Source organism: Cydia splendana, chromosome Z, assembly GCF_910591565.1.
Source record: "Cydia splendana chromosome Z, ilCydSple1.2, whole genome shotgun sequence".
Classification (NCBI taxonomy): domain Eukaryota; kingdom Metazoa; phylum Arthropoda; class Insecta; order Lepidoptera; family Tortricidae; genus Cydia; species Cydia splendana.
This window is the reverse complement of record NC_085987.1, coordinates 10,430,241-10,455,972: the sequence shown is the minus strand read 5'-3', so window position 1 is coordinate 10,455,972 and position 25,732 is coordinate 10,430,241. Positions and strand designations below refer to the sequence as shown.

General features: G+C 37.1%; 1 protein-coding gene and 1 long non-coding RNA gene across 4 annotated transcripts in view; one reads left to right on the top strand and one right to left on the bottom strand.

Annotated features, from left to right (window-relative positions):
• Positions 1 to 25,732, bottom strand: part of LOC134804239 (uncharacterized) — a 184,786-nt gene that overhangs the window by 86,475 nt on the left and 72,579 nt on the right. The window lies entirely within an intron of this gene.
• Positions 1 to 25,732, top strand: part of LOC134804190 (gamma-aminobutyric acid type B receptor subunit 1) — a 159,793-nt gene that overhangs the window by 73,528 nt on the left and 60,533 nt on the right. For all 3 annotated transcript variants that reach the window (XM_063777132.1, XM_063777131.1, XM_063777130.1), the window contains exons 2-3: positions 15,493 to 16,149; positions 20,106 to 20,240. In XM_063777132.1, the coding sequence (XP_063633202.1) occupies positions 15,508 to 16,149; positions 20,106 to 20,240 (777 nt within the window). In that variant the 5' untranslated portion in view covers positions 15,493 to 15,507. The remainder of the gene's footprint in view (positions 1 to 15,492; positions 16,150 to 20,105; positions 20,241 to 25,732) is intronic.

Genomic DNA, 25,732 nt, shown 5'->3' with positions numbered 1-25,732 from the left:
TTTATGTCTTGTACTTTGAAAACCCGTCGAAATATCAACTTTTTCAAGTATGGTGCCCCTTTTTCCCCCTATTAGAAGTATGGCAAATACAATAATGGTCACATTGCATCATCTAATTTCCAAAAATCCAAATGCCATACTGGTACAAATCGTCAATTTTTATTTTTATTTTTTAAGTCTTGGTTAAGTCTCACAGTCGTCCGCCCCGTAGTTATAATCCGGAATAATTTTTTTTAGGTATAATTGTATCCAATCAAACAGAATATGATGATGCCATGCTGTAAAAAAATATTTTACGTATTGTATAGTCGTATTTTTGAAACGTGTCGATTAAATAAGTTTTTCAAGTATGGCAGCACTTTTTCCCCCTACTATAAGTATGGCATTTATAATAACGGTCACATTTTATCAAATACTCTCCGAAAATTTAAATGCAATACTGGTACAAATCGTTTAGCAAAAACAAAAAAATTAACTTCCTTGCGGCGGTATGGCGGGCATTTGGAATCGTCCGAAGAGTATGGCATGGTGATGTCCATGAATGGCTGCTCGACGATGATCACCTGTGCAAAAATTAGCTTGGCACAAATGGTTGAATTGTTTTTTTTTAATTAACGTATTCGCCTCAGTATGGCGGGCTGTAAGTCACACCGGAGAAGTATGGCATTACGCTACCGCCTACTTCTTTTTTATGGACTATCGGAAAATACGAGGATATTTGTGGAACAAATCGTTCGACACTCGTATTTTATCCGACACGTTCGACTAACGCCCACGCGATTGGGCCGCCGGTACCAGCGCTATGGTCATAGCATTTTCTTTCCTTCATTACATGCTTAGACCCCTGACGAACAGCCATACTGGTACAAATGACCCAGTAAAATGTGTCACTATCTCCCGGTCTATAACTGGTTCCCCGCGCAATAGGTCTCACCTAGTGCGGGGGCCCCTGGTAAATATGTTAACTAGGTATATCTTTTCGTAAATAAATGTTTTTATTATTTATTTATTTATTATATCGGACTTACTTTTATAAGTTTAGTGTTAGGGATTAGTCGGACGTATAACAATTAGAATATGTATATTCTAATAATCAGTTTAACTCGTAACAGTTTGTTTCATAATCGAAACGAGAAATCTCTCTCTCTCAACCTTATACCATAACTAACAATCAAGCAGAGTGTCATCATCTGGCTGATCTGAGCGGTAAAATTTACTCGTAAGTGAGCGTTTCTTTTATTTTTTGCCATTATATATATGGCCAAAGGGTGGCCGAATGGCAAACAATAAAAGAAACGCTCACGTAATGATTTTGAATGATTTAAGCGCGTTCGTTTGTGTTTGATTTGTAAATTTTGTAATGTGTTACAGTTAGTAGGTATTTTCCTCGCGTTGGTGTGGTTGTGGTGAAACATTTGGAATATTTAACTTGCTAGGGTGTAAATATTATACGATTAGTTAAACAACAACTTTACCCCATTGTAAAACAAATAGGTACCTACTACTCGTATTTTTAGATAATGTTAAGATAATCAAAATAACATTTCCACAAAACGAGATGCTCGCTTCAAGTAGCTCTTTTGAATTGGTTCCCTCTAAATTATAGTAAGTAGGTACGATTCCTGCTAATTAAAGTTTAATAGGTCAATGGATTTCATTTGTACTTAAGGGAAACGATTTGTACGAGTATTACTTCTTTTCTACTAGTAACTAGCGTATAAGATGTGAAACAGTCGTCCAGATTAGAATTCAAGTTCTTATCTTGTAAGATTCATTTTACATAGTAGCTTTGGTGTGCTCTAATGTGGAAAATATGGTAAACCGTCGACCATTTATAATTTAACGCATGACATGTTTTGTTATCTCGTAAGCCGCGGTCGGCTACATGAGGAGGCACAATCAGAAGAGTAATTGAATCGTCCCGCGCCGCTTTTTACTTTACGGCTCGGGGCATGTAATCTCCTCATTTCAATCACAGACATATACAGGGTGTAATCGTTAAGTGTAGTCAGGCGATAATTCAGTAAATATAACAAATATCAGAAAACTTCAAATTGATATCGAAAGTGCGTTACCCAATGAGTAAAATTACATTATTAACTTTTTTAAATAAAAGCGGAAATATCCCAAACATTAACTTCAAACCCTCCCATACATTTAGTACGACGACTCACCCCTCAAAGAACGCCGTCGGTGTCGTAAGAGATAAAACTGCTTTGCGAAGATTTATTATTTCATAAACAGTAGTTTTATTATTTTATTACAGTTTATTATCGCAAATAATGAATCTCAAGCAGTTTTATCTCTAGGGGTGAGTCGTCGTACTAAATGTATGGGAGGGTTTGAAGTTAATGTTTGGGATATTTCTACGTTTATTTAAAAAAAGTTATTAATGTAATTTTACTCATTGGGTAACGCACTTTCGATATAATTTTGAAGGATCCTGATATCTGTTATATTCACGGAATTATCGCCTGGCCACACTTAACGATTACACCATGTATATACGCCATTTAGCAACTTAATGCGATTCATCCTCTACTGTCCAATCTTCGTGTAGGCTTGCGCAACCGGGTTGTGTTACAGTTTATTAAAAAAAATTACAAATACACAAACTCGTACACGTACTTTAATGGTGAAGTACGCTCGCTAGTCACATCACAATTGCTAGTATTGTAGTGTTTACGATTTAAGCACTGTAGGATAGTTACAGGACGGAGTAGGTAATTCATTGTTAGGTAGGTAGGTACTGTGTGACGAAAGTTTAGTTAGTCTTTGTGTGAGCGCGGGGCCAGGAAAGCCTCCGTCGCTCGTCGCTTTTAAAGCATTTGTATGCAAATGTGTTGAACACTACAATACATTTCGCTATTTGCATTCTGGCTAATTGCTTTTCCTTTCGCCGCCGACGCGTAAACGACGAGTTATTTTCTTTGTGTTCGAGACACCTTATCGGCGTCGTAAATTGTGGGATTGCTGATTGCTCCACTCTTTATGCTCCTTTTTACAGTAGGCGTGGGAAATACTCATAGGAAATGCTCAAAACCCATTTTGATCACGAAATTAGATGTGTCGATTTTTTTTTATTTCATTCGGAAAGAAGGCCCATATTACATAGGTATACCATATACTTTATAGACTAACATAAATTGCATAAATTTAAAAACTATACACTATTTTGGCGACAGAACGGCGTGGCTCCGTTGAATCGTCTGCTCTTGTGTCGGATTCGGCTGTTTGCACCGGAACCTCCGAAACACGACACCCTTCGGCCAGAAGTATTATATTACGTGTTACATTAGGTTCGTTTAGATATTTAATGCTAGAATGTCAAGTATGTGTAGGTAATTTTGTCAAAATGAAATAAACTGGAATGTCGATAATTATATTTTATTTCTAATGTTACCTAACATAGCTTTCTCATTCGTTGAAATAAAGTAGGAACTGTACTAGACTGACGTCACTTGACTTTGCTGGGACATAAATATTTGAAGGGGGAGTTCACAACGCTTAAACTTGTACGCTGGAGAGGTCTGTCCTAGTGATGACTTTGAAACAAAGAGCCTGTTGTTTAATTTTTAAGTCGGTAGCGAGAGAACAAGTAGCTGCACTCCTCGGCTCCATTACTTGCCGGCGCTCATTGTGCTCGCCGCGCGCCGCCGCCGAGCTCCCGATACCCTTAAGCGGAGTCTTGCAGCCTCCTTTTATGTGTTTCTATAACAAAACTTCTTTGAACCGGCATACTACATACATTTTGTATAAATATATATTTTATAACGTGACCTTGTATATCTGTCGTAGTCAGATCGTATAATCCGCCGTATTACATTACGGCTAGCCGTTATCAAAAACAGGGGCGTTTTGAAATGCGGCGGTTCGACGATTAGCCGGATTGTCATTGCGATACGTTCTTCAATAAGGCGGCCAACGTTTAGCCGCATCGTACTACTATTTTAGATTGTAGAGTGACCAGTTCTTTCGGTCGCCTACGTAACCGGAGTTTGACAATGTTTGCAATTTAATTTATTTTTACCATGGTCCCACCGCACTACATGTGTTTATTTTCCAAAACATTTCCTTCGCAACTTAAATAGACGGAGCCCCGCAAGCGGGGCTCCTATTTCTGGGCGGTTTGCCCTTCGGGCATCTGAAGCTACCTAACAAACCTAACCTACTTACCTACCTACGCTTTTTTCCCCAAAGTGTAATGTTTTCACGGACGTCTCACTAAATCAATTGGTAGGTAGGTTAGGTTCGTTAGGTAGCTTCAGATGCCCGAAGGGCAAACCGCTCAGAAATAGGAGCCCCGCGAAGCGGGGCTCCGTCTAGTTAAGTTGCGAAAGAAATGTTTTTTGAAAAGAAACAGTCCGACGAACTCCAGATTTGATGGACACCCCAGCGTTTGTCAGGCAGCGCCACGGGTGTTAAAAATGGGAACTAAAAACTGTCAAAGCGGCGGCTAATGACTCGCTGTATTACATTACGGCTAGCCGTGTTGAAGAACGTATGGCGCCGAATACATTCCGGCGGATTCTCATTCAGCCGCATTCAATCCGGCTAATCGTTAAACCGCCGCATTTCAAAACGCCCCTGTTTTTGAAAACGGCTAGCCGTAATGTAATACGGCGGATTATACGATCCGACTGCGACATATCAATCACATTGACTAAATACCTAGTAAAATAAAAACATATTTTATTAGGGTAAATAAAGGTACCCAGTAGGTATATAGTAATTGGCCACTTAATAATAAGGTTTCAATAGGCTTGTTTCTGATTTGTAAGGAGTGGCCAATTACTATATACTGGCCAATAACTATAACAGTCACGTTACTTACAAATAACAAGGGGATGAATTTTGGTTCTCGTATCAACCATATCATGTGAAGTGTGTTGGATCTAGGTCTTTTAAAATTACCGAAAGAAATGAAAGGTCTACGAAAACCATTTTCCATTACTTCAGTGAATGGTTAATGAAATAATCGATCCAAAAATAAAAAAACATTGTTCCCCTTCTGTTACTTTTGAATTGTAGATCAAAAAAAATTATATGGTCATAAAGTAAAAGTTAACACGGACTGACTTTCAATGAACACTATTTTGTACTTGATCGGCTCAGCCATTTTAGAGATTTCGCAAAAAATCATCTCATCGTAGTAAAAGCGCTTAAGTACTGCGAAATATCTGGTGGCTGCTAAAGGGGCCCACTGATTAACAGTCCGCCGGACGGTATCGGCCTGTCAGTTGTTCGGAACTGTCAAAATTTTGTTCTAACTGACAGGCCGATACCGTCCGGCGGACTGTTAATCAGTGTGCCCATTTAGATAGGTAATCTATTTTGTTTAGTTATTTAGGTAGGTAGAAATCTAGCGGGTAACTGCAGAACCCTAAAAGGAGCATTTTTTGTTATTTGTAAGTGGATACTTACAGTATAAATCGAAAAGAATGGTGATTAAATATGGATATATTTAATCACCATTCTTTTCGATTTCAGTTTTTTTGTTGTGTATATTAGAACTTCTAATTTAGAAGATTTCTCTAAAAGATCTAGATATACCGAAGCTATAAGTTACTTAAATTGAAAATCGTTAATCTGTATAAAAAAAGTTACTGAGATGCTTTGGAAAAACACTTCAATAAAACCACTTCACAAATTCAGCAATAAAAAAGAGGAAATCTAAATTATGTTGTAAAATAAAACGTGATGTGATTTGCCTGTTTTCTCCATAACGTTGACGTGACGTAGGAATAAGTCGCAAACACAGTAGGTAATTGCACAATTTCCTTCTACGATTATTCATAATTATTTCTCATAGCCATTGCCTTAATGGATTTGAAAAAAAAATGGTATTATTGCGTATGATCGAGCGCTACTCTCATGCCTTCTCATTCATTATAAACGTACATTTCAAAACCTTCAGTCTGCGGCTATCGGGAATTATAGACCTCGTTTACGAAATCTACTACATCATATTCTTTAACAACGCGTTTATTTTTTAGGTAAAATGCCACTATTTTCAGTTCACATATAATTTGATACATTGATTAACATAGATACATGTACCTACCTAGTAATAAGTATCTTTTTTATATTGATACTCGTTTCAATGCACGCATTGATACGAGTTTCAATATAAAATTATTACTTAGGTAAGTAATAATAAGAAGGGATTTCCCATTATCAAAGGACTATCATACACCATTGGGAAAATGAAAAATCTCATATTCTATTAAAGTAGAAAACGAATGTACCTACCTACCTATTGCTTCAAGATTTATTAAAGATTACATTTGGATAAAGGGGATCAGGACAAAAGTATGTGACTTAGAACATTTTGATTGGCTGCTATTTAACTGATCACCAGATTTAATAAAATTTATTACCAAAAAAAACTACTTTACCACCCTAAAATAATAAACGATCACCAAAATTATAACACCATTTTAATGAGAAATGATTACCAATTTTATTACATTTTACTATCCTATTAAAGGAAATGACACCAAACTAATCATTATTAACCCAAAAATTGAAAATGATTACCAAATTTCAAACCCCATTTTAATGTGAAATGATAACCAAATTTTTACATCTTGCTATCCTATTAAATAAAATGACACCAAAATAATCATTGTAAACCCAAAAATAGTAAATGACCACCAAAATTAGAACTCCATTTTAATGTAAAATTCTAACCAAATTTTTAAATCTTGCTATCCTATTAAAGCAAATGACTCCAAAATAATCATTGTAAACCCAAAAATAGTAAATGACCACCAAAATTGTAACCACATTTTAATTAAAAATGTGCAAATATTTAATACATCGTTATCCTATTAAATTAATTAATCCACTTCGTCATCTTTTTCTAACCTAACCTAACCCACTTTTCTAGTAACATTTCGTTTCTGTATGGGTTGCAGTTCAAACCTAACCTAACCCACTTTTCTAGTAGCATTTCGTTTCTGTAAGGGTCGCAGTTTAAACCTAACCTGACCCACTTTTCTAGTAGCATTTGTTTTTTGTATGGGTCGCAGTTCAAACCTAACCTAACCCACTTTTCCAGTAGCATTTCGTTTCTGTAAGGGTCGCAGTTCAAACCTAACCTAACCCACTTTTCTAGTAGCATTTCGTTTCTGTATGGGTTGCAGTTCAAACCTAACCTAACCCACTTTTCTAGTAGCATTTCGTTTCTGTATGGGTCGCAGTTCAAACCTAACCTAACCCACTTTTCTAGTAGAATTTCGTTTCTGTATGGGTCGCAGTTCAAACCTAACATAACCCACTTTTCTAGTAGTATTTCTTTTCTGTAAGGGTCGCAGTTCAAACCTAACCTAACCCACTTTTCTAGTAGCATTTCAGTATGCTACTAGAAGAGTAGGTTAGGTTAGGTAGGTATGCGGTGCGGGGTACGGGGGGTTGAGCGGGCTAGTAATTTTGGCATCATTTTACTTTATTTGGTAATATGTATACATTTTTTGGTAATCATAGTGGTTTATTTAGGTGAAAATATCGCATTAATTTGGTCTTCAAGATTTGGTGATCATTAATGATTTTTGGTGATCATTCAATATATTTCGTATTCGAATACAATTTGAAGTGCAGTCGTAATTAAAACGGTGGTACTTTTGTAATTTTAGGCCTTATTTTTTTTGGTGTTCAGTATTTTTTTTGGTAAGCATGATTTTTTTATTTAGGGTACCAAAGTATTTTTTGGTGGTCATTATATTTGTAGCCATTTGGCTTACTTATGTATCATACTCATGATATCGGGAAAGGAACCCGGGAGGGGTTCAAATGAGTTCTGAAGTTGTGTCATGCGTGGTGAAAGCAGGATATGTAATCATGTATGTAAGTATAATAAGCATACCTACAGTAATGCCACTAATTAAATAATTATTACCTACTAAATGGTTTCACGATACTTTTCATTCGATTTAAAATCTAATCTAAAATCGGCTTGAGAATATTTCGATTTAACGGGTTTATTTATCATCATAATTCTCTTGCCCTTATCCCATGCAGCATGTCTTTTTCTTCCATACCTCTCTCTCGCCCGTCATTTCCGTTCATATCGTCTCTCACACTTCGTAAATCGTAATACCTTTCTCCTCACATGAATTTCATCCCTCCGCATCAAATGCCCGTTCGCTCTTACTTTTTCTACTATGGGTGCAACTTTCAGGCTTCCTCTTATTTACTCATTCCTTATCCTATCCATTCTTGCCACACCAAACATTTATATGATATTAAAATATTTGTCACAAAACAATAAGGCTCCTCTTCACTTTGGGCCAACTCCAAGCCAACGAGGGACGCAGCCATGCGGTAGAATGAGATAGCAATATCACTTGCTCCCTCTAACGCATATATGCGTCCCTCGTTGGCGGTGGCGTTGGCCCAACGTGAAGAGGAGCCAATAGGAGTAGTACTTATATAGAAAAATGGCCGCAGACAATCTCTTACGGTATTACCGTAAAATGGGGTGAGTAGGGAGAAAACTGACATTCAAACCTCGATAACATTTTATTTTTACATATGTAAGCTGAATGGTATATATAATAAATGTTGCGGACGTTTGTATTTGATTTTTTTTTATGATTTTGAGTTATTCCATTTTATAACTTTACCGATAAACACAAAATCCTCACCCCGTAGTACCTCGTAGTTGGGGTGAGATGGGATTTCATACAAAGCTGATTTTGGAACATTGTTGGATCGATTTTTTTTCTTATGAATATCACTATAGCTCCATTTATAATACGAATACATTATTTAGGTAGCAGTAGCCTTTAAAAACCATCTCACCCCCCTGGCATCCCTTTTCTCCCCATTCATAACCCAACTCTAGACGACTCTTTAGACGACCGGTCTGGCCTAGTGGGTATAGTGACCCTGCCTGTGAAGCCGATGGTCCTGGGTTCGAATCCCAGTAAGGGCATTTATTTGTGTGATGACACAGATATTTGTTCCTGAGTTATGGTTGTTTAAGTATTTATTATATTATATACATAGAGTATTTAAGTATTTATTATATTATATATATCGTTGTCTGAGTTCCCACAACACAAGCCTTCTTGAGCTTACTGTGGGACCTAGTCAATCTGTGTAAGAATGTCCTATAATATTATTTTTATTATTTTTTTGCTTATTTAAAAAAACTCTCCACGCAATCCCTACTCACCCCATTTTACGGTACCTAGTTAATAAGTATCTATACTTGATCACTTTAAAATTAGGCACCATGTCGAGCTAAATTACTTATTTCAATACTAGTTAGTACTAGCAGTACCTAGCACGCAGTACGCAGTTCTTTGTTTACGTAGCGTACTGCTACGTACACAAAGAATGAGAAATACTATCATGGTTTTGCTTACAGTGATTCCCTTTTTACTGCACCTTACAATGTACTTGTACGTACAGCCCGCGAGCTAGATGTGTCGTAAAACCGGGAATTTATGACCCGATCGTATCCGTAGTGGTCACAGGCGTCACAGCCAAGACCTGTTTCAACAAGATTGTATATTCTATTCTAGCTGGCCGATCACTTACCAAAATATATGAGCGGTTGTTGTATCAATGTTGTAGCTAAATACTTGCAAATGTTTTTTACAGAACTCTTACAGAACCGAACTGCGACCAGAAACACTTTTCTCCTACTGGTTAAGTTATGTTAGAACTGTGACCCTTACAGAACCGAACTGCCACCAGAAAATTGGGCTAGGTTAGGTTAGGTAGAGTTATTTAAATACCAGTTTTGAGATAAAAAATTACCTGTTTTATACATTTTGGCTGATGTTGATATTTTGTATGGAAGAGTTAATTTTCTTTTCGTGATTTCGAGGTTGGTCCCATAGTAAAAGTTGTTCAGTATGAGAGAATGACCTATATAATCGCCCCGTAAATTATTGCAGGTGACTAAGAACAACCTGTATATAAATAATTACAAATATGTACTTAAATGCTCAAAACACCCATGGCTCGGATCAGGAACAAATATCTATCAGGAATACATCTAAGGCAGCAAGCCGGGAAAGCACTTACGATGAGAACATACGGAAATCTAGGAGCAAAAGCTTCTCCGTATCAACGAGCTCGGTTCCGTTAACTAGATAATGGAGGCGTACATTATAAGGCAGGTACAGTATACCTGTTGCCCGCGAGCTCTTCGGTAGAGTAGATAGCCATGAACCGCTGCGCGTGTTGTGGCTTACGGTAAAAGCATAATTACTCCAACGGTGCGCGAAACCTTAGTTTCGTTGAACTATTAAATACTGAAAGTACCTAGAACTTTCCTGCAACAGCGGATGCATTGGCTCCCTAACTAGCGGCGTTCCACACGCAGCCGCCGCCGCGGTTCAACTTGATGAGATCGACAGCCAGCTAATGGTGAACGTCCATTTCCAACGACAGCTGCACTACTGTTCATTTTACTATGAAAATTGACAATAACACCGACGCGTTCAGTACCAGTAGTGCAGCTGCGGTCATAAATGGAATGTTACCATAACGCTTATTAATAAAACTATCCAAAACACTTCGTTAACAAGTATAAAGTTACCATTTTCTCATAAATTCTAATTCACTTAGACTTTGCCGTATTCGGGGACAAATGTAAGCACGGGTGCTAAGCTCATAGTTTTGCTGACTGTATGACAAATATGCTTCTTACATTTTATATAACGTTGTCCTTACCCGTTGTTAACAAAACAAAAGCCTATGACAACAAGAAAATTAAGACGCATAAAAGCACATTACATAATATCTCGTCAAAGGGCTGCTCCCCGAAGGGGCGAACCCAACATGAGTAGCATTTATGTCAAAAACTACGACGCGTTTGACGCGCCCGGTTGTTGGTCCGTATAATACAAATATAGCTTTAGGAACGCTTTTAAAAAAGGTTTTCCGTCATACGAGCTGCTATCGAACGTTAGACGTGTGTCTCCGAGGGACTGGTAGAAAATATTTTGCGCTACGATGTTTACCGTTATTCAACACGTAAAGACTTATTTTATATCAATCAGAATGTAATAAAAAATAAGATGTTATTATACATAATATGTATAATAACAATTATATCACCGATAACATTTTCGTTAAACATTGACAGGGCTATGCTATACAAGATTATTGCCAAAATATGTCATGACGAGAATTCTATAAACTTAATAAATAGATAGTATTATTTATTACGTACAAAAGTAAATTTACAAGATAATGGCAAACATTAAAAACCTAAAGTTGCCTAGGGCATCGTCCCCAGGCCGCTTGCTGCGTTTCCCCGCTGGATTGCCAGAGGGCCTAGTCCGAACCACGTTCGACGTGTTGCCTCCCCGTCACACTTATGAATTATACTGAATTTACAAGTGCGACAGAGAGGCAACACGTCGAACGTGGTTCGCGGTAGGCCCTCTGAGTTAGCCGCTGAGCAAAATATTCGCCAGCTCGAAACTCGCCAGACACCCAGACAAGTTTAAGTATTTGAAACTTCTTTCACAACTTGTCTGGTGTCTGATGACCATGAGCCAAAGGTTTCGACTGAAATAGTAGGAAAAATAGTAAGTAGTTTAAAAAAATGTGTCCAGGCTCTTTCAAAATCTTCATGTGGAAAGAACTATTTATAATTTTAACTATTACATACTGATTATGTAAATGAATAATTTCGTCTTTAGTTGAAGACATATGTATGTACTTAACCTGATACATACATATTAGTATGCGGCGTGTGAGGTGCTTTTACGCGATTTCCGCTAAAATTGCCGCAATAGATAGGTCTGATTGCATTAACCCGCTGCGGCGAGGAAGCTAGTCCGACACCGTTTTCATTTTCCCGTCAAAGCGTCATTTATATTAAATTGCAATTCCATTTTCTCCGACGCAAGATGAACGAATGGCTAACCGGATCAAATAACTCAGTCAACCATTTATACTCAGTTCTGGGACTCAGTTGATAAAGTAGGGCCTTTACTATCATTTAAGTAATTCTTAATAAATTTGAGTTTCTTATAAATACCAAATATTGTCAGAGTGAAGATTCCTCAACTTTTTATTTTATCGATTACCAATTTTAAATAAATTCCCAATTACTGCTATTTTTTTTATTATATTATCTTCATGTACATACTGTTCATGTACATACAGACATAGGTAAGCTAGCTTATATACAAAAAGTTCCACTTAGTATTAGACATATTGATGTGTAGGTACTACTCGTTGGTTCAGATTTTTCTCAAGGTGGGTCGATTATAACTCACCACAGGACAAGTAGGTACCTACTCCTTATAAATATTAGCTAAGTACATTTATTAACTCACATTTATAGACGGGTCTAACGCGAAATTTATTCAATTACCTTTATTTACCGACGTTTCGACACAGGTTTTAAATATTATAATAGCTACATTGAATAGCAATTAAAATACGCTAAACGAAATGGATCTTTTTGTCCAGCTCTTTTCAAATGAAAACGTTTTCTGAATAAACAATGACGAACACCCACGGAAATATTCAACGAAATCTCCTATTTGGGCTAATTTCATTAGCATTTTCACTGAGTTTCCTCGTTGTTCAAATCAATATAGTTTTATATAAAAAATATGGACTTTTCTAGTTGTAGTAGGTACGTAATTTTTAAAGGAGGTTTTGTTACGGATCTTGCAGGATGAGGAGGAGTGGCATTGGCCAGTGAGAAATAATTACATATTTGAATTAGTCATTGTCAGTTGGTTGCTAGCTCACAATTATTAACATTATTGTAGATCTTAATTAAATGTTTTCAAAAACCTTAACCAAAATAAATAGAACAATAAATATCATCTACAGTACATACCCTCTTTCTAGAATAACGTTACGTACCTACGTCCTGTAAATAAATTATTTTTTGTATCGAACTCCATTATCCTTTACGATGTCTAGTTATAAAATTTTTCCTAGAGATACTTAGTCGCAAGAAGGCAATCATTTCCGTGCTCTAAGTGACACAGTTACTACGCAACTTCTTTAAATGAGTGTTCGAAAACACTCAAGTACTCGTAAAAGCGAAGTTAGGCAATGCATTAAACGTTACGTCGAAGGTTGTAGAATAGAAATTGGAAACACATCAATTCATTTTTTTTTTTGTGTAACTCCGATAGAAATAATAACCCGTTTTTTTACACGCTTACCACTATAGTGTTAAGCGTGTAAACTAGGGTAGTTTAAACAACAAATATGGTCCTCTCTATAAGTTAAAACTTTTACCTGTTCCATTACCTAATTGTTAGTCAGGATATCTGATTTTTTACTAATAGGTACAAACAACCAATTAGACATAAAACACGCAATGTAAATCACTGATGACCGTAGAGCTGGCGGCTTCCTTGCCCAACGCATTACTTAGTGTATTGCAATACAGCGGGGAAATGCTGCCAGCGTCTACGGCACCATGCCGCGAAGGAAAAATTTATATTAATTTATTTATTTTAAGGTTTTTGTTTTAGATATAGATTTTAAGTTTAGTTTCATTTTATTTATTTTTATTGACGCTGACGAGAGAGAATAAAAACAAGAAAAAGTTAAAAGGGTGGTGGAAGTTTGTATGGGGAATCAATAACCGCTGAACCGATTTAGCTAAACTTAAGCAATTATTAACGTCAGACGTCACCGACGCTGTATTTTGAAATTAATGATATTGATTTGAACATGATGTCTGTACGTAATTGGTACTCAAAAAGTGTTTTCACAGCTCGAGCCTATATATCAAATTGTGACGTGTATTAGCAATGTAATATCATATTAAGATATCGCAAGCTTATATTATTTCACTGCTTTTATTCGTATGACACGGCGATCCGCTACATTTGTGGGTGGCTCATAAATCACAGCGAGGAGAGGCAACAGCGGTGGTTGAGTAAACATCCACGACACAGCTATAGTTAAAAGTGCGCGCACCATACGCTCTCAGCCACCGATACAGGCGATTGATGGATCGCTGTGTATCCAGTTTACATTATTGCTAATGTCATAATATCAAACGTCGTAGGTGTTTATAGTAGGTAATTAAGTAATGACCGCTGCCAAACACGCTCAATGCCCAAATATAGGTACCGTAAAATGGAATGAGTAGGGATTTTGAGGCAGAAGGGACGCGGATGTTTTCAGTTACTAAGTACTTTGATTTTCTGGTTCAGGTTGCTCTGAGAATAATTTTAGTATACTTTTAGACATATTTATTTTTCTTGTGGCAACCATATTATAATATTTAAAAAAAAAACTGGAACTAGAAGTGAGTGGTGTAAGATATGGGGCCAGGACCGGCACCAGGGTGGCGGGGACCCATCATGCGGAAGAGGAGCGATAAGAAGGAGCGTAAACTGGGTCGGAGAGCGGATCAATGCAAGCTAATCCGACAGTCACAATTCGAAATTTTTACTCCATACATTTTCCCATCTCACCCCATTGCTATACAACCCCAACTACGGGGTGAGGTGGGATTTCAGCTTATTTTGTGCTTTGTTGCGCTCTTCAAAATTATGAAATTAAACAACAGATAATCATTAAAAAACTGAAATTCATACGGCTGGACTATTTTTATGTACACAAAATCAACGTTCTAACTACATGTAAAATATTTTTCATCGAGGTTTGAATGTCGGTTTTGTCCCTACTCGCCTCATATAGGTACCGTGGTATTTATTACTATTTCCTACCTGAAGCGAATTGATAACACTAGGTATAGGAACTCGAAGTGCTGTCGCGGCGCGCGTTGAATACCAGTCAAAACCTTCAAGTCTAGAAGCTTCAAACTTCAAAGTGTCATTCATTTTTTTTTTCATATTTCTACTGATAGCTAATGGCGCTCTAATTCATCATTTGCCTCATCAGTGTTCCCGTCAGTAAAATTTCTACTTTTGAATTGAAATAACTTGAATTATTTCAGAGATAATAAGCTTCGAATCATTAACTTCGTCATTTCATGGCGGTTGGCTTTTCGAAAGCCGATAATCCGGCTTTTTGTTGACGACAGCAGAAATTCTCGTAGAACATTATCCGCATCTCAGATATGAATGAACAGACTTGACTCTGTGAAGTTATAGCCTTAGAATATTACTTAGCTTTTGTACGTTTTGCTGCGAGAACCAAGTTGAAGTTCGGAAGTTCTCTTATCCGATATTAAACTCTGGAGTCGTATTCAATTATTGTCAAGCTGGAATGGAATTGATCACTTAAAATAAAGCACTCTGAATAACTTAGCCGGTAAGTCGGTAATTCATTACTGTAGACTATAAAAGGCATTTCCGTAAAACATAAAATAATGCAAATGTAATTTAACAAAACTACTACAATGCTTGACTTCGCGTTACAGATTATTTTATTAAATTAGAGGCATAAGGCATACTTAGTTTATTTAATTTACCTATTACTTATTAACGTTAAGCACTATTAATTTTCAAGTAAGTTGATAGAATGATAGCAGAAATTGACAGTAGAAAATAAGAGCGCATTATCTTGTTACAGGAGAGAAGATGAAAAATGCACGAAGAGGTGATCAATGACAGCATGTCCCCGCCGCGAGCGATGACCCAGCGCGGCGCGCGCGTCGGGCCGGGCGCGGCGGCGGCGGCTGGGCCCGGTCACGGCGCGACGCACCATCCACCTTCAAAACTACATTTTATACAAAATTACACGCTTATTAGGTTATACCTACTCTCTTTACGGGTGATATCATACTTATATCAAAACGCCTCCCTCTCGCGAGCGCGGACGAACATTAATTTTTCAAAGCGTCCGCTAGTCAAATTAAAAGATTTTGTACATTCCTTAAGAACTAGGACAATTATTTCCGATGTTATGTCGTTATTAGTCGAGGTAATAGTGCAATTATTCGTTGTTGCCAAGTGTGTGTGCGTGGCGCGGAGTCGATGGAGGTACGGTGGGCGGAGTAAAGGCGGGCGAGCGCGAGCGCTGGTGCTGTGGCTGAGCGTGTTAAGTGCGTGCGAGGGAAGGAGAGACAACGACCTGCACATCGGGGGCATCTTCCCGATGGAGGGCGAGGGCGGCTGGCAGGGCGGGCAGGCCTGCATGCCTGCCGCCGAGCTGGCGCTGGCCGACGTTAACGCGCGCTCCGACCTGCTCTCCGGTTTCAAGCTCCTGCTGCACAGCAACGATAGCAAGGTTAATATTGACACCTGTACTCAACATCATACCTCCTCTCTTTACTCAAAATCACGTCACATAAATGTTGTGATCAATATCATAAAGTGTAGGTACCTATTTTTTGTTTATAACTGCAACCTTTCAGCTGATATAAAATATTTTTAAGAAGAATAACATAAATTGTATTTTATACAATCTTGATATAGTCATACTTTTTCTAAATTATATTTCTGTCAATAGTTCTGTGACCACCCTACAACTGCTACTGTACGGCTACCACTAGTTAAACACTGACATATTCGCTAGCGTGTGCGTAACTTACTTTCTATGCATCTCACTCGTACTCGCATATTAGTGCGAGCGAGATGTATAGAAAGCAAATTACGCAGACGTTACCGAATATATCAGCTTAACACTGATAAGGCAATTAAATAGTGTATGGAAGCTCCATAGAAAAAGTAGGTATGCGAAGTCATACTAGTAGTTTGGTCATCTTATTTAACATAAATAATTATAATGTTTGAGAATCGACAGTGATTTATTTCTTAATTAAAGTACATTGTAAAATTAAGACCAAGATACGCTAACTCGTTAAAATCGTTATTATTTTGTGTTTATTTAAGTACCTGAATATCCGTTACTGCTGAAAGGATTTCATGTCTTCGGTACCGATAATTAAAAGTGTTAGATCTAATCCATTTAATTTGAAACTGGAGCCAGCTGTATATCTCGTGCGGTAATTAACAAAATGGTCGGTAGTCGGTCCCGCCAGCCACCCCTAGCCGACGCAAGGCGAGCCATAAATCCAAATGATCATAGGCCTACGATATTGCATTGTAGAGGCTGAGCCTGACGTTCGATTCAATTATTGAGAATTTATGAATGGCTCACGGAAGAAAATTTTATTGGATAGATTTTCCGAGCCGGCAGAAGGTAATTTCCCATTTTATCGATTTAAATTCACTGAGAAATCGACGACCCCGTCGCTTTCGTGAGATTATTCTTCCATAATCGATTTAGATTTTATTATAGAAAATGTCTTTTAAGGAGTGTGATTCAATCAACAACTTTTTATCAGCAAATTGGCAGCAGGTATTTGACCAAATTCGATTGCTTAAATTTCTTCTAGCAATAAAGAAGCTTTTCAAGTGTTCGACTTTACTTAAGGGTGCCACAGTGCGTTTAATGACGGTAAATATACTTTTTTTATATTTTTTTATTTTAGGTCGTTGTTATGGAACATGTATTTTGTAGGAAATTAAACGAAATATATTTTGGTAGTAGAACTTAGAGCAATAGATTCGCTTGCACAAAAATAAATAGTAGGTAATTAGGTATCCATCTGTGGAAGCACGTAGTGGCTGTCACAGCGAGTTATTTCTGTGCCATTTCTCGACGAGTAATTCTGCACAAGAAAAATGTACAAAGATGCATTCGATGCAGTAATATATAAAAAAGATACTACAAAATAGCTTTGTTTACTCGTATATCTGGAGCTAATCTTAAAAGGATTTAATGTTAGTAAGTAGGTAGACACCGCAGCTAGTGATACTTACGCTCTTTACAGCAAAAGGTTACGTTTCTCTCTGTAGACCACAGGTAGTAGATACCTACTCATTTCTAATATGCTATAGTCAAAGGAAAATCTAGCAACAGAGAAAAGGGAAGATACATTATAGTTTGTACCGGATGTATTATACGAGTACTCTGAAAAAAAATCAAGGCGTAACGAAGAAACATTTCTTGTTATTAATAATTATAGCGAATTAGAATTAGACATACATACATAATTTATAATAGCTGTTGTTTTAAATAATTTACGGATATAGCATGATTTTTTATATACAATCAAACAAAAATCCAACAAAATATCGATAAAATCAATACCTATACACTGTCGTTACTTTGTTATGTTATTAGATACCTACTCCAATACTGAAGCAATTTAAACTAACTTTATTACAATTATTACTTAACGTCATTCCTTCATTCCAATAACTACACTTTCTTTCTTAAAAACACAAATTTTGTTATTACTCGTGATAGTGTCTGGCCCCCGGTTTTTATAAAGATTAGAATTTTTCTAACCTGAAATGTGTAATCCAGTAACTTTGTCGAATTTTGTAACCTGGCTCTTTTGCGTCAAATCTGGTAGTTCTGATTTTTTGCAGACTTATTTATGATGTTGGCCCAATGAATGATACAAGTTTGTGACTTCGAGCGCCGAACTCAACTTTGTCCAATATCGAAATACCCGCGAAAATTTCAGTTTTCTTTTAGATTTGGGCGATTATAACCCTAAGGGACTAGTTTTTTATAGTGCCTTCTCAGGGCGTTTTTAAAGTGGACTAGATTGGCTACAGTACGAGACTAGAACACTTGTCTCTGTACATTTAATACTTTCCGAGATAAAGCCTTTCAAAGTTTATAATTTTTTTCGAACTTGTATTTGTAGGCTAAGTAAGTGCAGTGAGTATGCACTTTTGTCTCAGGCGATGCCGCTTGGCACAATTGTTTCTAAGGTCAAACAAAGCTGATTTGACCCGGTAGACACGAGATCGTACCGTGCCTACCCCCAAAAAAGGGGGGAAAATTGTCGGCTCCCCAGGTGCAATCTATGCTATATTTCTTCATGCTCTTAGCAATTAGGGCAGGTTATATATCATTTTCATACAATTTAAGGACGAGCACATTATATTCATACTTTTAAAACGCCAAGTTAAGTGTTTTTTTTACATTTTTAACCTTTGACTTTGGCCATAATTACATTTCTATGGAAATCGTCACTCAATCCGCTACATATTTTTCCAAAAAAATGTATGACTGCCTGCTTTGAAGTGATACTTTATAAAATAAGGAATTCCTAAATTATATGAAAATGATATATTACTTGCCTAGCAGGAAGAAATATAGCATAGATTGGACCTGGTGATCCGACCCTTGCGCCTCCCTTTTTGGGGGGGTAGCCACGGTACGATCTCAAGCTACCTGGCCAAATCAGCTTTGTTTGACCTTAGGAACAATCGTGCCAAGCTGCATCGCCTGAGACAAAAGTGCATACTCACTGCACTTACTTACCCTACGAATACAATTTCAAAAAATTATAAATTTTGAAAGGTATTATTTCGGAAACTCCTAGATGTACAGAGACAATTCTAGCCTCGTATTTTAGCAAATTTAGTCCACTTTAAAAACGTCCTGAGAAGACACTATCAAAAACTAGTCCTTTAGGGTTATAATCGCCCAAATCTAAAAGAAAGCCGAAATTTTCGCAGGTTTTTCGATATTTGACAAAGTTGCGTTCGGCTCTCGAAGTCACAAACTTGTATTATTCATTGGGCCAACATCATAAACACGTCTGCAAAAAATCAGAACTACCGGATTTAACGCAAACGCGAAATGTATAAAATTACTGTATTAGTAGTGATACTTAACTTTTTCTTCCGAAATGCTAGGGTTCCTATGATATGTAATATTGTGGTACAATAATATGTAAACGATACTATAATGGACTTTCGTTATTGTTTAAATATCTGCAATGTATTGGGGTGATTTCTTTTACTTTTATCTACCAGTACTAATGTTAGAACAATCGACATTATGCCAAAGTATTTTCCATTTGACGACACAATAACTTCGTAAAACACTAAATATCATCCTGCCGCCGCGGCACGCGCAATTGACCACATTACCGTTATTCCAGAGCATTAATGCTTTCGGCGACAATCGCTCAACGGACTGTATAAAATTACAAAGCGTCCATGATAACACTCGTATTTTTCTTGCCGAGATAAAATAAGACCTACTTACAAGAATACGAAAAGGAAGTTGGTGGGAAGGAAGCATTCATTTTCTTGTTTCGCTGGGTTTGGTAATACCTTTATACTTTGGTCATTATATCGCGCGCTCGCTGCGTTTATAAAGCGTCGTGTTACATGGAAATACTCCATTAAAATTCTATTTGTGTTTGTCAGTGCGAGCCGGGGCTGGGTGCAAGTGTAATGTACAACTTGCTCTACAACCCGCCACAAAAGCTGCTGCTGCTGGCAGGCTGTTCCACCGTGTGCACCACCGTCGCTGAAGCCGCCAAGATGTGGAATCTCATGGTTGTAAGTAACAATATAAAAGTTTTTTTGGTCAGAAAGCCATTTTTCTCGTTCTTGCCTCACTAAACAAATAAAAATATGCCTGTGGATAACCACAGTAAAGTCAATCATATTTTTTCCTGCTAAAATTAATTTGATGTATCGTATGTAGGTAATATTGAGGATCCGGCGGAGGCATTGAGAGGGTTCTTATCAAAGTGCATTAATATTGCATTCTCAAGTCAATTACTAGACCGCGTGGCTTGCACGTATTGACTGTCACTATGATAAAGTGGTAGCGGAGCGGTTTGATCTGACGACGGCTAATATGTAGTTTAATCAAATGATTGGTTCACAATTTCAAAGACTAGGAGTCTTGACATTGAAATCAAGGCGAAAGGCGGCACTGAATAAAAAAATATAAGTAAGTATGAATCAAAGTTGAGATAAGTAAGTTTATATAACTTTTATAATAGATAACCGCTGAAATTCAATATTAACAACATCATTAACTAATTGCATTCCTTAATATCATTTTGTATTGTAAATATATGACTATTGTGACAATGTAAACAAATCGTTAACCGTAAAGCCGACCACTGACTAACAGTCCGTCGAACGATATCGGCCGGTCAGTTGTTCGGAACTGTCAAATTTTTGTTCTAACTGACAGGCCGATATCGTCCGGCGGCCTGTTAGTCAGTGGTCGGCTTTAGGTATTTGGTTAACTCTACGTACGTTACGTCCGCCGCTTAACGGTTGTTTGCGTGTACGTACGTACAAGCTAATAAAGTATTTTTCACCACACCAACCTGAAGCAAATATTAAATGTAAAATATCAAACAAAATCAAACCAAATCAAATCCAAATGAATGTAATTAAAAATTTATCATCCAAAATCATCATTTAAAAGTCATTTCTACCAGCAAACATAAGAAACCAACTCAAAATTTGCATTTGATTACTTTGTCTCACATGTGAATAAAATGCAACTTTGCTATCAGTTTTTAAAGTGCAAAGTAAGCCTTTCCGAGCTGGTGTGGTGAAAAGTATTTTAGTATATAATATACTCAATGTAACAATCTCTTATAGGTAAGCACAGCATGCGTAAAAAAATAAATTTCATGCAACCAAAACTTAATAACTAAAAAGTGTAACTAAAATGTGTTAATTTTAAACAAAGAATTACGAACAATTTATTATTTACTTATACATAGAGTCAAAATGTACGTCCGTATCATGATATGTCCGTAGGACCACATGCAACGGAACGGAAGATTTGGATTCTCGATGATGTACCTATACTAATGCCACATTGTCTGATCATTTTCATTCACAGATATACATAATGTAGCTGATTACGCCTAAATAGTGAGCCATAGAGTTGCCAACTTATTAGCATGGAACTGTTGACTACCCATTATCTAGGCTTGTAAATAATACCCGGACTGACCTTGTTGATGAAAATCCTTGATTCGTATTGAATAATCCTCTCGTAAATATCTCTGCATATCTGTGCCAACAACATTGATCCTAAACAAACCTTTAAGCCCGCCACGCAACAAGGGTGCGGCGAATTGCCAACGTGTTATTGGCGAGATTCGGTCCGAGGTAAGGATCGGATAGCCAAAATAAATAATTTATTGTAAATATTTTTATTTTCTGTTTGTTATGTAAGACCTCACCAAACAAATATTATTTATGCTACCAGTTGAAAAAAAAAAACGTATTTATACTGAAAGCAAATACAAATCCAAAATTACCTCCGTATAATTATTATCGCTTTCCCGGTTGTACTGTAGCGCTCTCTTGTTGCTCCTAAAATCGAATCATACCGATCATTTAGTCAGCTAGTTGAGTGACAATCATTTATAGAAAACGCCAATCAACACTTAATAGTTAATGTTGAAAATTGACACGTTATTTTTCGTTCGATCTGTCATCCTGATACATTAAGTTTTGATAGAGTCAGACCAAATGAACTTTGCAGCGCAATAATTTGACAGCGAATTAAAAAACTATGTATGGCAATGTTTTTAAACGTCATTCTCTATGCTATGTGTTTGTCAAAATCGTTTAAACTTTAAATATTCGTTGTGTTTTGTGATGAACGGGAAAAATATGGCGAAACCTTACAAAACCGGCATGCGGAAGTTATTTTTCCGCATGACGAATAATTTAACACTAGTAAAAATCAGCACGAGGCGAATCAAGCTCAAAAACAACAATGTTTACAAAATTTGGAGTTGATGGCGGGTAAGTGGAATGAAACATCTTAATACTTGCACCATATGTAGATAATATAATATTGGTTTAGGCTAAGGTTTCACAGCAAATTGAACACACCTAATAGGTATAGGCATACTTACCTTATGAACTTCCTCTAACATTTCGAGAAACTCATTGGTACGAGCTGAGTTTCGAGCTCGAACCCACAACCTCCATGCTTATGCTTACGGCATGGGTACCTACTAGTTAAAGCTTAAATTTATTTTGAATGTATGTGTAGTATATAGGGTATAGCAGGGATATAAATGTAGACGAGATGCATCCAGGATATTCACCATTTTTATGGTTTATTTCGTTTTTTCGAAAACCTAAGTTCGCAAATTGCGGGCAATTTCTCTGTCAATATAATTACGCCTTAATGGGAGTAAAATAGAAAGATACCCCCGTATAGAATTTGCGAACTTGGGTATTTGCGGTAGGCCCTTCTGTATCTATTTACCGCTAGGCCGTCGCGGATATTACAAAAGCTCAATAATTTTGATCAATCAAAATGTCACATTCTCCCAATATTAGGTATTTATCAACATTAGTATATGTATACGTATTAATAGTGACATATATTGCTGGAATTAAATTTATTTAACCATAATGTACAACTTAAAGCCCAATTCACACGAGAGCTTTTTCAACGCACATTAATAAAGCGCTTGAATCAGTCCACACGCTAAATTCGATTTAACGACCAACGCTTAAGTCAAAAATGCAACAATGCTTGATAACGCGCCACCGCAATCGTGTGAATAAATACACATGTATCCATTTGTGTAATTCAAACGCTTTTTTAACGTGCGTCGGAAAAGCTCTCGTGTGAATGGGGCCTACATTTTTCATAAACGGTAAATATGGTAGAAATTTCACAAGCATCAAGACTATTTAATCCATTTTCTGTGGTGTTGTCACATACTGATTTCTAAAAGCTACTTTTTATTTAGCGCTGCAGACTTTCTGTGGTCTGACTCTAGGCGTTCGTCGATAAACGATTGTGATCTTGGCTAGGGCCCCTTGTAAACCTAATTTAATGTAAGTATTATAAGTATTTTTTCTTAATAGTAAAAAAACTGCAATTGTTGAAACCTATATAAACCTATATTTTGCCTACATGCAGAGTTCTCAGCATTTGTGTACAAAACTATTCAATGTAGGTACCTATTTTTGTCAAGGTGGTAGCGTGTAGTCACATAGGGAACAATGAATGCATTGGCCGATCCCTTTTATTTATTTCTTTGTTAGGGAACGGCGCCGCTCCGAAGAGTCATGCAATTTGTCCCACCATTGTGTTAGACGCTGCTGGGGAACTGTGTATCTAAAAATGTGAATAAAACATGCTTGACTGCTTTTCTTAGTTCCGATGACGAATATATGAAAGCTAAGCAAAATTTTGGTATGTTAGGTACACTACAGAATAAGTATTTTGTTTCTCCATTTTGGAATTCACGGGCCTACAAATCCCGGTCTTTTGATAGGCTTGCGTGGGGATATAGATCCAACACGTAGAGGCCCCTTGGAGAGCTTTAATGTCATGTAGAACGCCTGCTGGAACGCCTGGAACCCGTTCACAGGCGCAACAATAAACACCCATGAACCGGTCGCAGCAGGCATTGGGACTACTTATTGTAGAAAAAGTGAATAGTATACCGGTCTATGGATTGAAGTTTGGATGGACAATGAGACTGGGCTATTGTAGAGAAGTCCGGACACCTGCCATAACAATGCTAAAACACGTTATCGAGGCAGGTGGTGACTTGCCGCTGACTAGATGGGCCCCTGCAACTGCCGTCGCGAAGACGACCAGGAGCAACATCGGTGTGAGCGGCTCAGGGGTGTCGAGAGGCGTGCGCCGCTTTCTACCCAGTGGCTGTTACCAGCCACTGTGCCAACTCGCGTCTTATGCATCTTTCACTTCCACCCCTGGAGCATATAGCTCTAACGACTCCTCTCTGGACGGCCAATTAAGGCAAGCCAGAGCTGGGAGTCCTGCGGGTCCCCTTGGGGTCCACTCCGACCGACGAAGACACGCCGGAGACGGAGACCCTGACCGACTCTCGGGAGCACTCGGGTCCGTGGGGTCGTTACTCCCCAACAGCTCGCCACAAGCTGCCCTGCGGGCGAATAAGTATTATTATTACGAGTGCGCTGTGAGCTCGAAGATTTTGAAAAATTCCAAAAACTAAATCAAACAAAAAAGTCATATAATTATCCAACCAGCTGACTAAGTTTCACGAGAATCGGTTGAAAACCGTATTATTAAACGACACCATTGTTTCCCAACCTGAAACAAGACGCTTCGCGCTAGTATCCACAGGCAAACTTTATTGGGCTTACTGTAGTCCAATTTGTGAACGTTTGGCCCACAATATTTAATTATCTAATTTCAAAACGTGCTTTTATTAGTAACATACGTACGTATGTACTAATAAAAGTATATGTGCTCACATTGCCGACAAAGTTTGGTTAAATTAATGTATGTAATTCAGTTACCTAACTAACACAGAAAGTTATTTAATACCTATTTATAACTACTGAATACCTATTTATTATTAATAAACTGGTTTAAGCTGTCCGGTGATATTCGAATATTCCGCGGTTAACCTCAACAAAAAACACTCAGATTTATTTAAAATCACAAACCAAAACTACTTACGTTGTGAAATAAAATTATTGTGATTTATATTTCAATCAATAAAAATATAAGTACTTTATTCATGTAGGCCTAGCAACAAGCTCTTATGAATCGTAATTAATCTTAATCTAATTATCAGAGCAATTTATTGATGTTAATATTATTCCATAATAAAATTGGATTATTATACATATCAAATTTAACACTAAGGATTTCACAAAATGATCGTCAAACATTAAAAAGATTGTATAAAAAAATACTAGTCTAGAATTTCTAGAATAAAATCTAAATGTCAAAAAAAGCATAAGTAACAAAAGAAGTAGATAGTATTACATCGGAATATCCATTTCCTCATCAATAATCAAATTTAATATACCTAATAAATAAATAATCATTTCGAATAACAATTAATCCCACGTTGTATTATCATTCATGTAGTCTTGTGTGGTATAATAAGCTTTAGAAATAAGTTTACGCTTTACATAATTCTTAAATTTATTAATAGATAATTCAGTAATATGGTTTGGAAGTTTATTATAAAATCTTACACAATTACCCATGAATGATTTTTTAATTTTATGGAGCCGAGTGAAGGGCACTGCGAGCT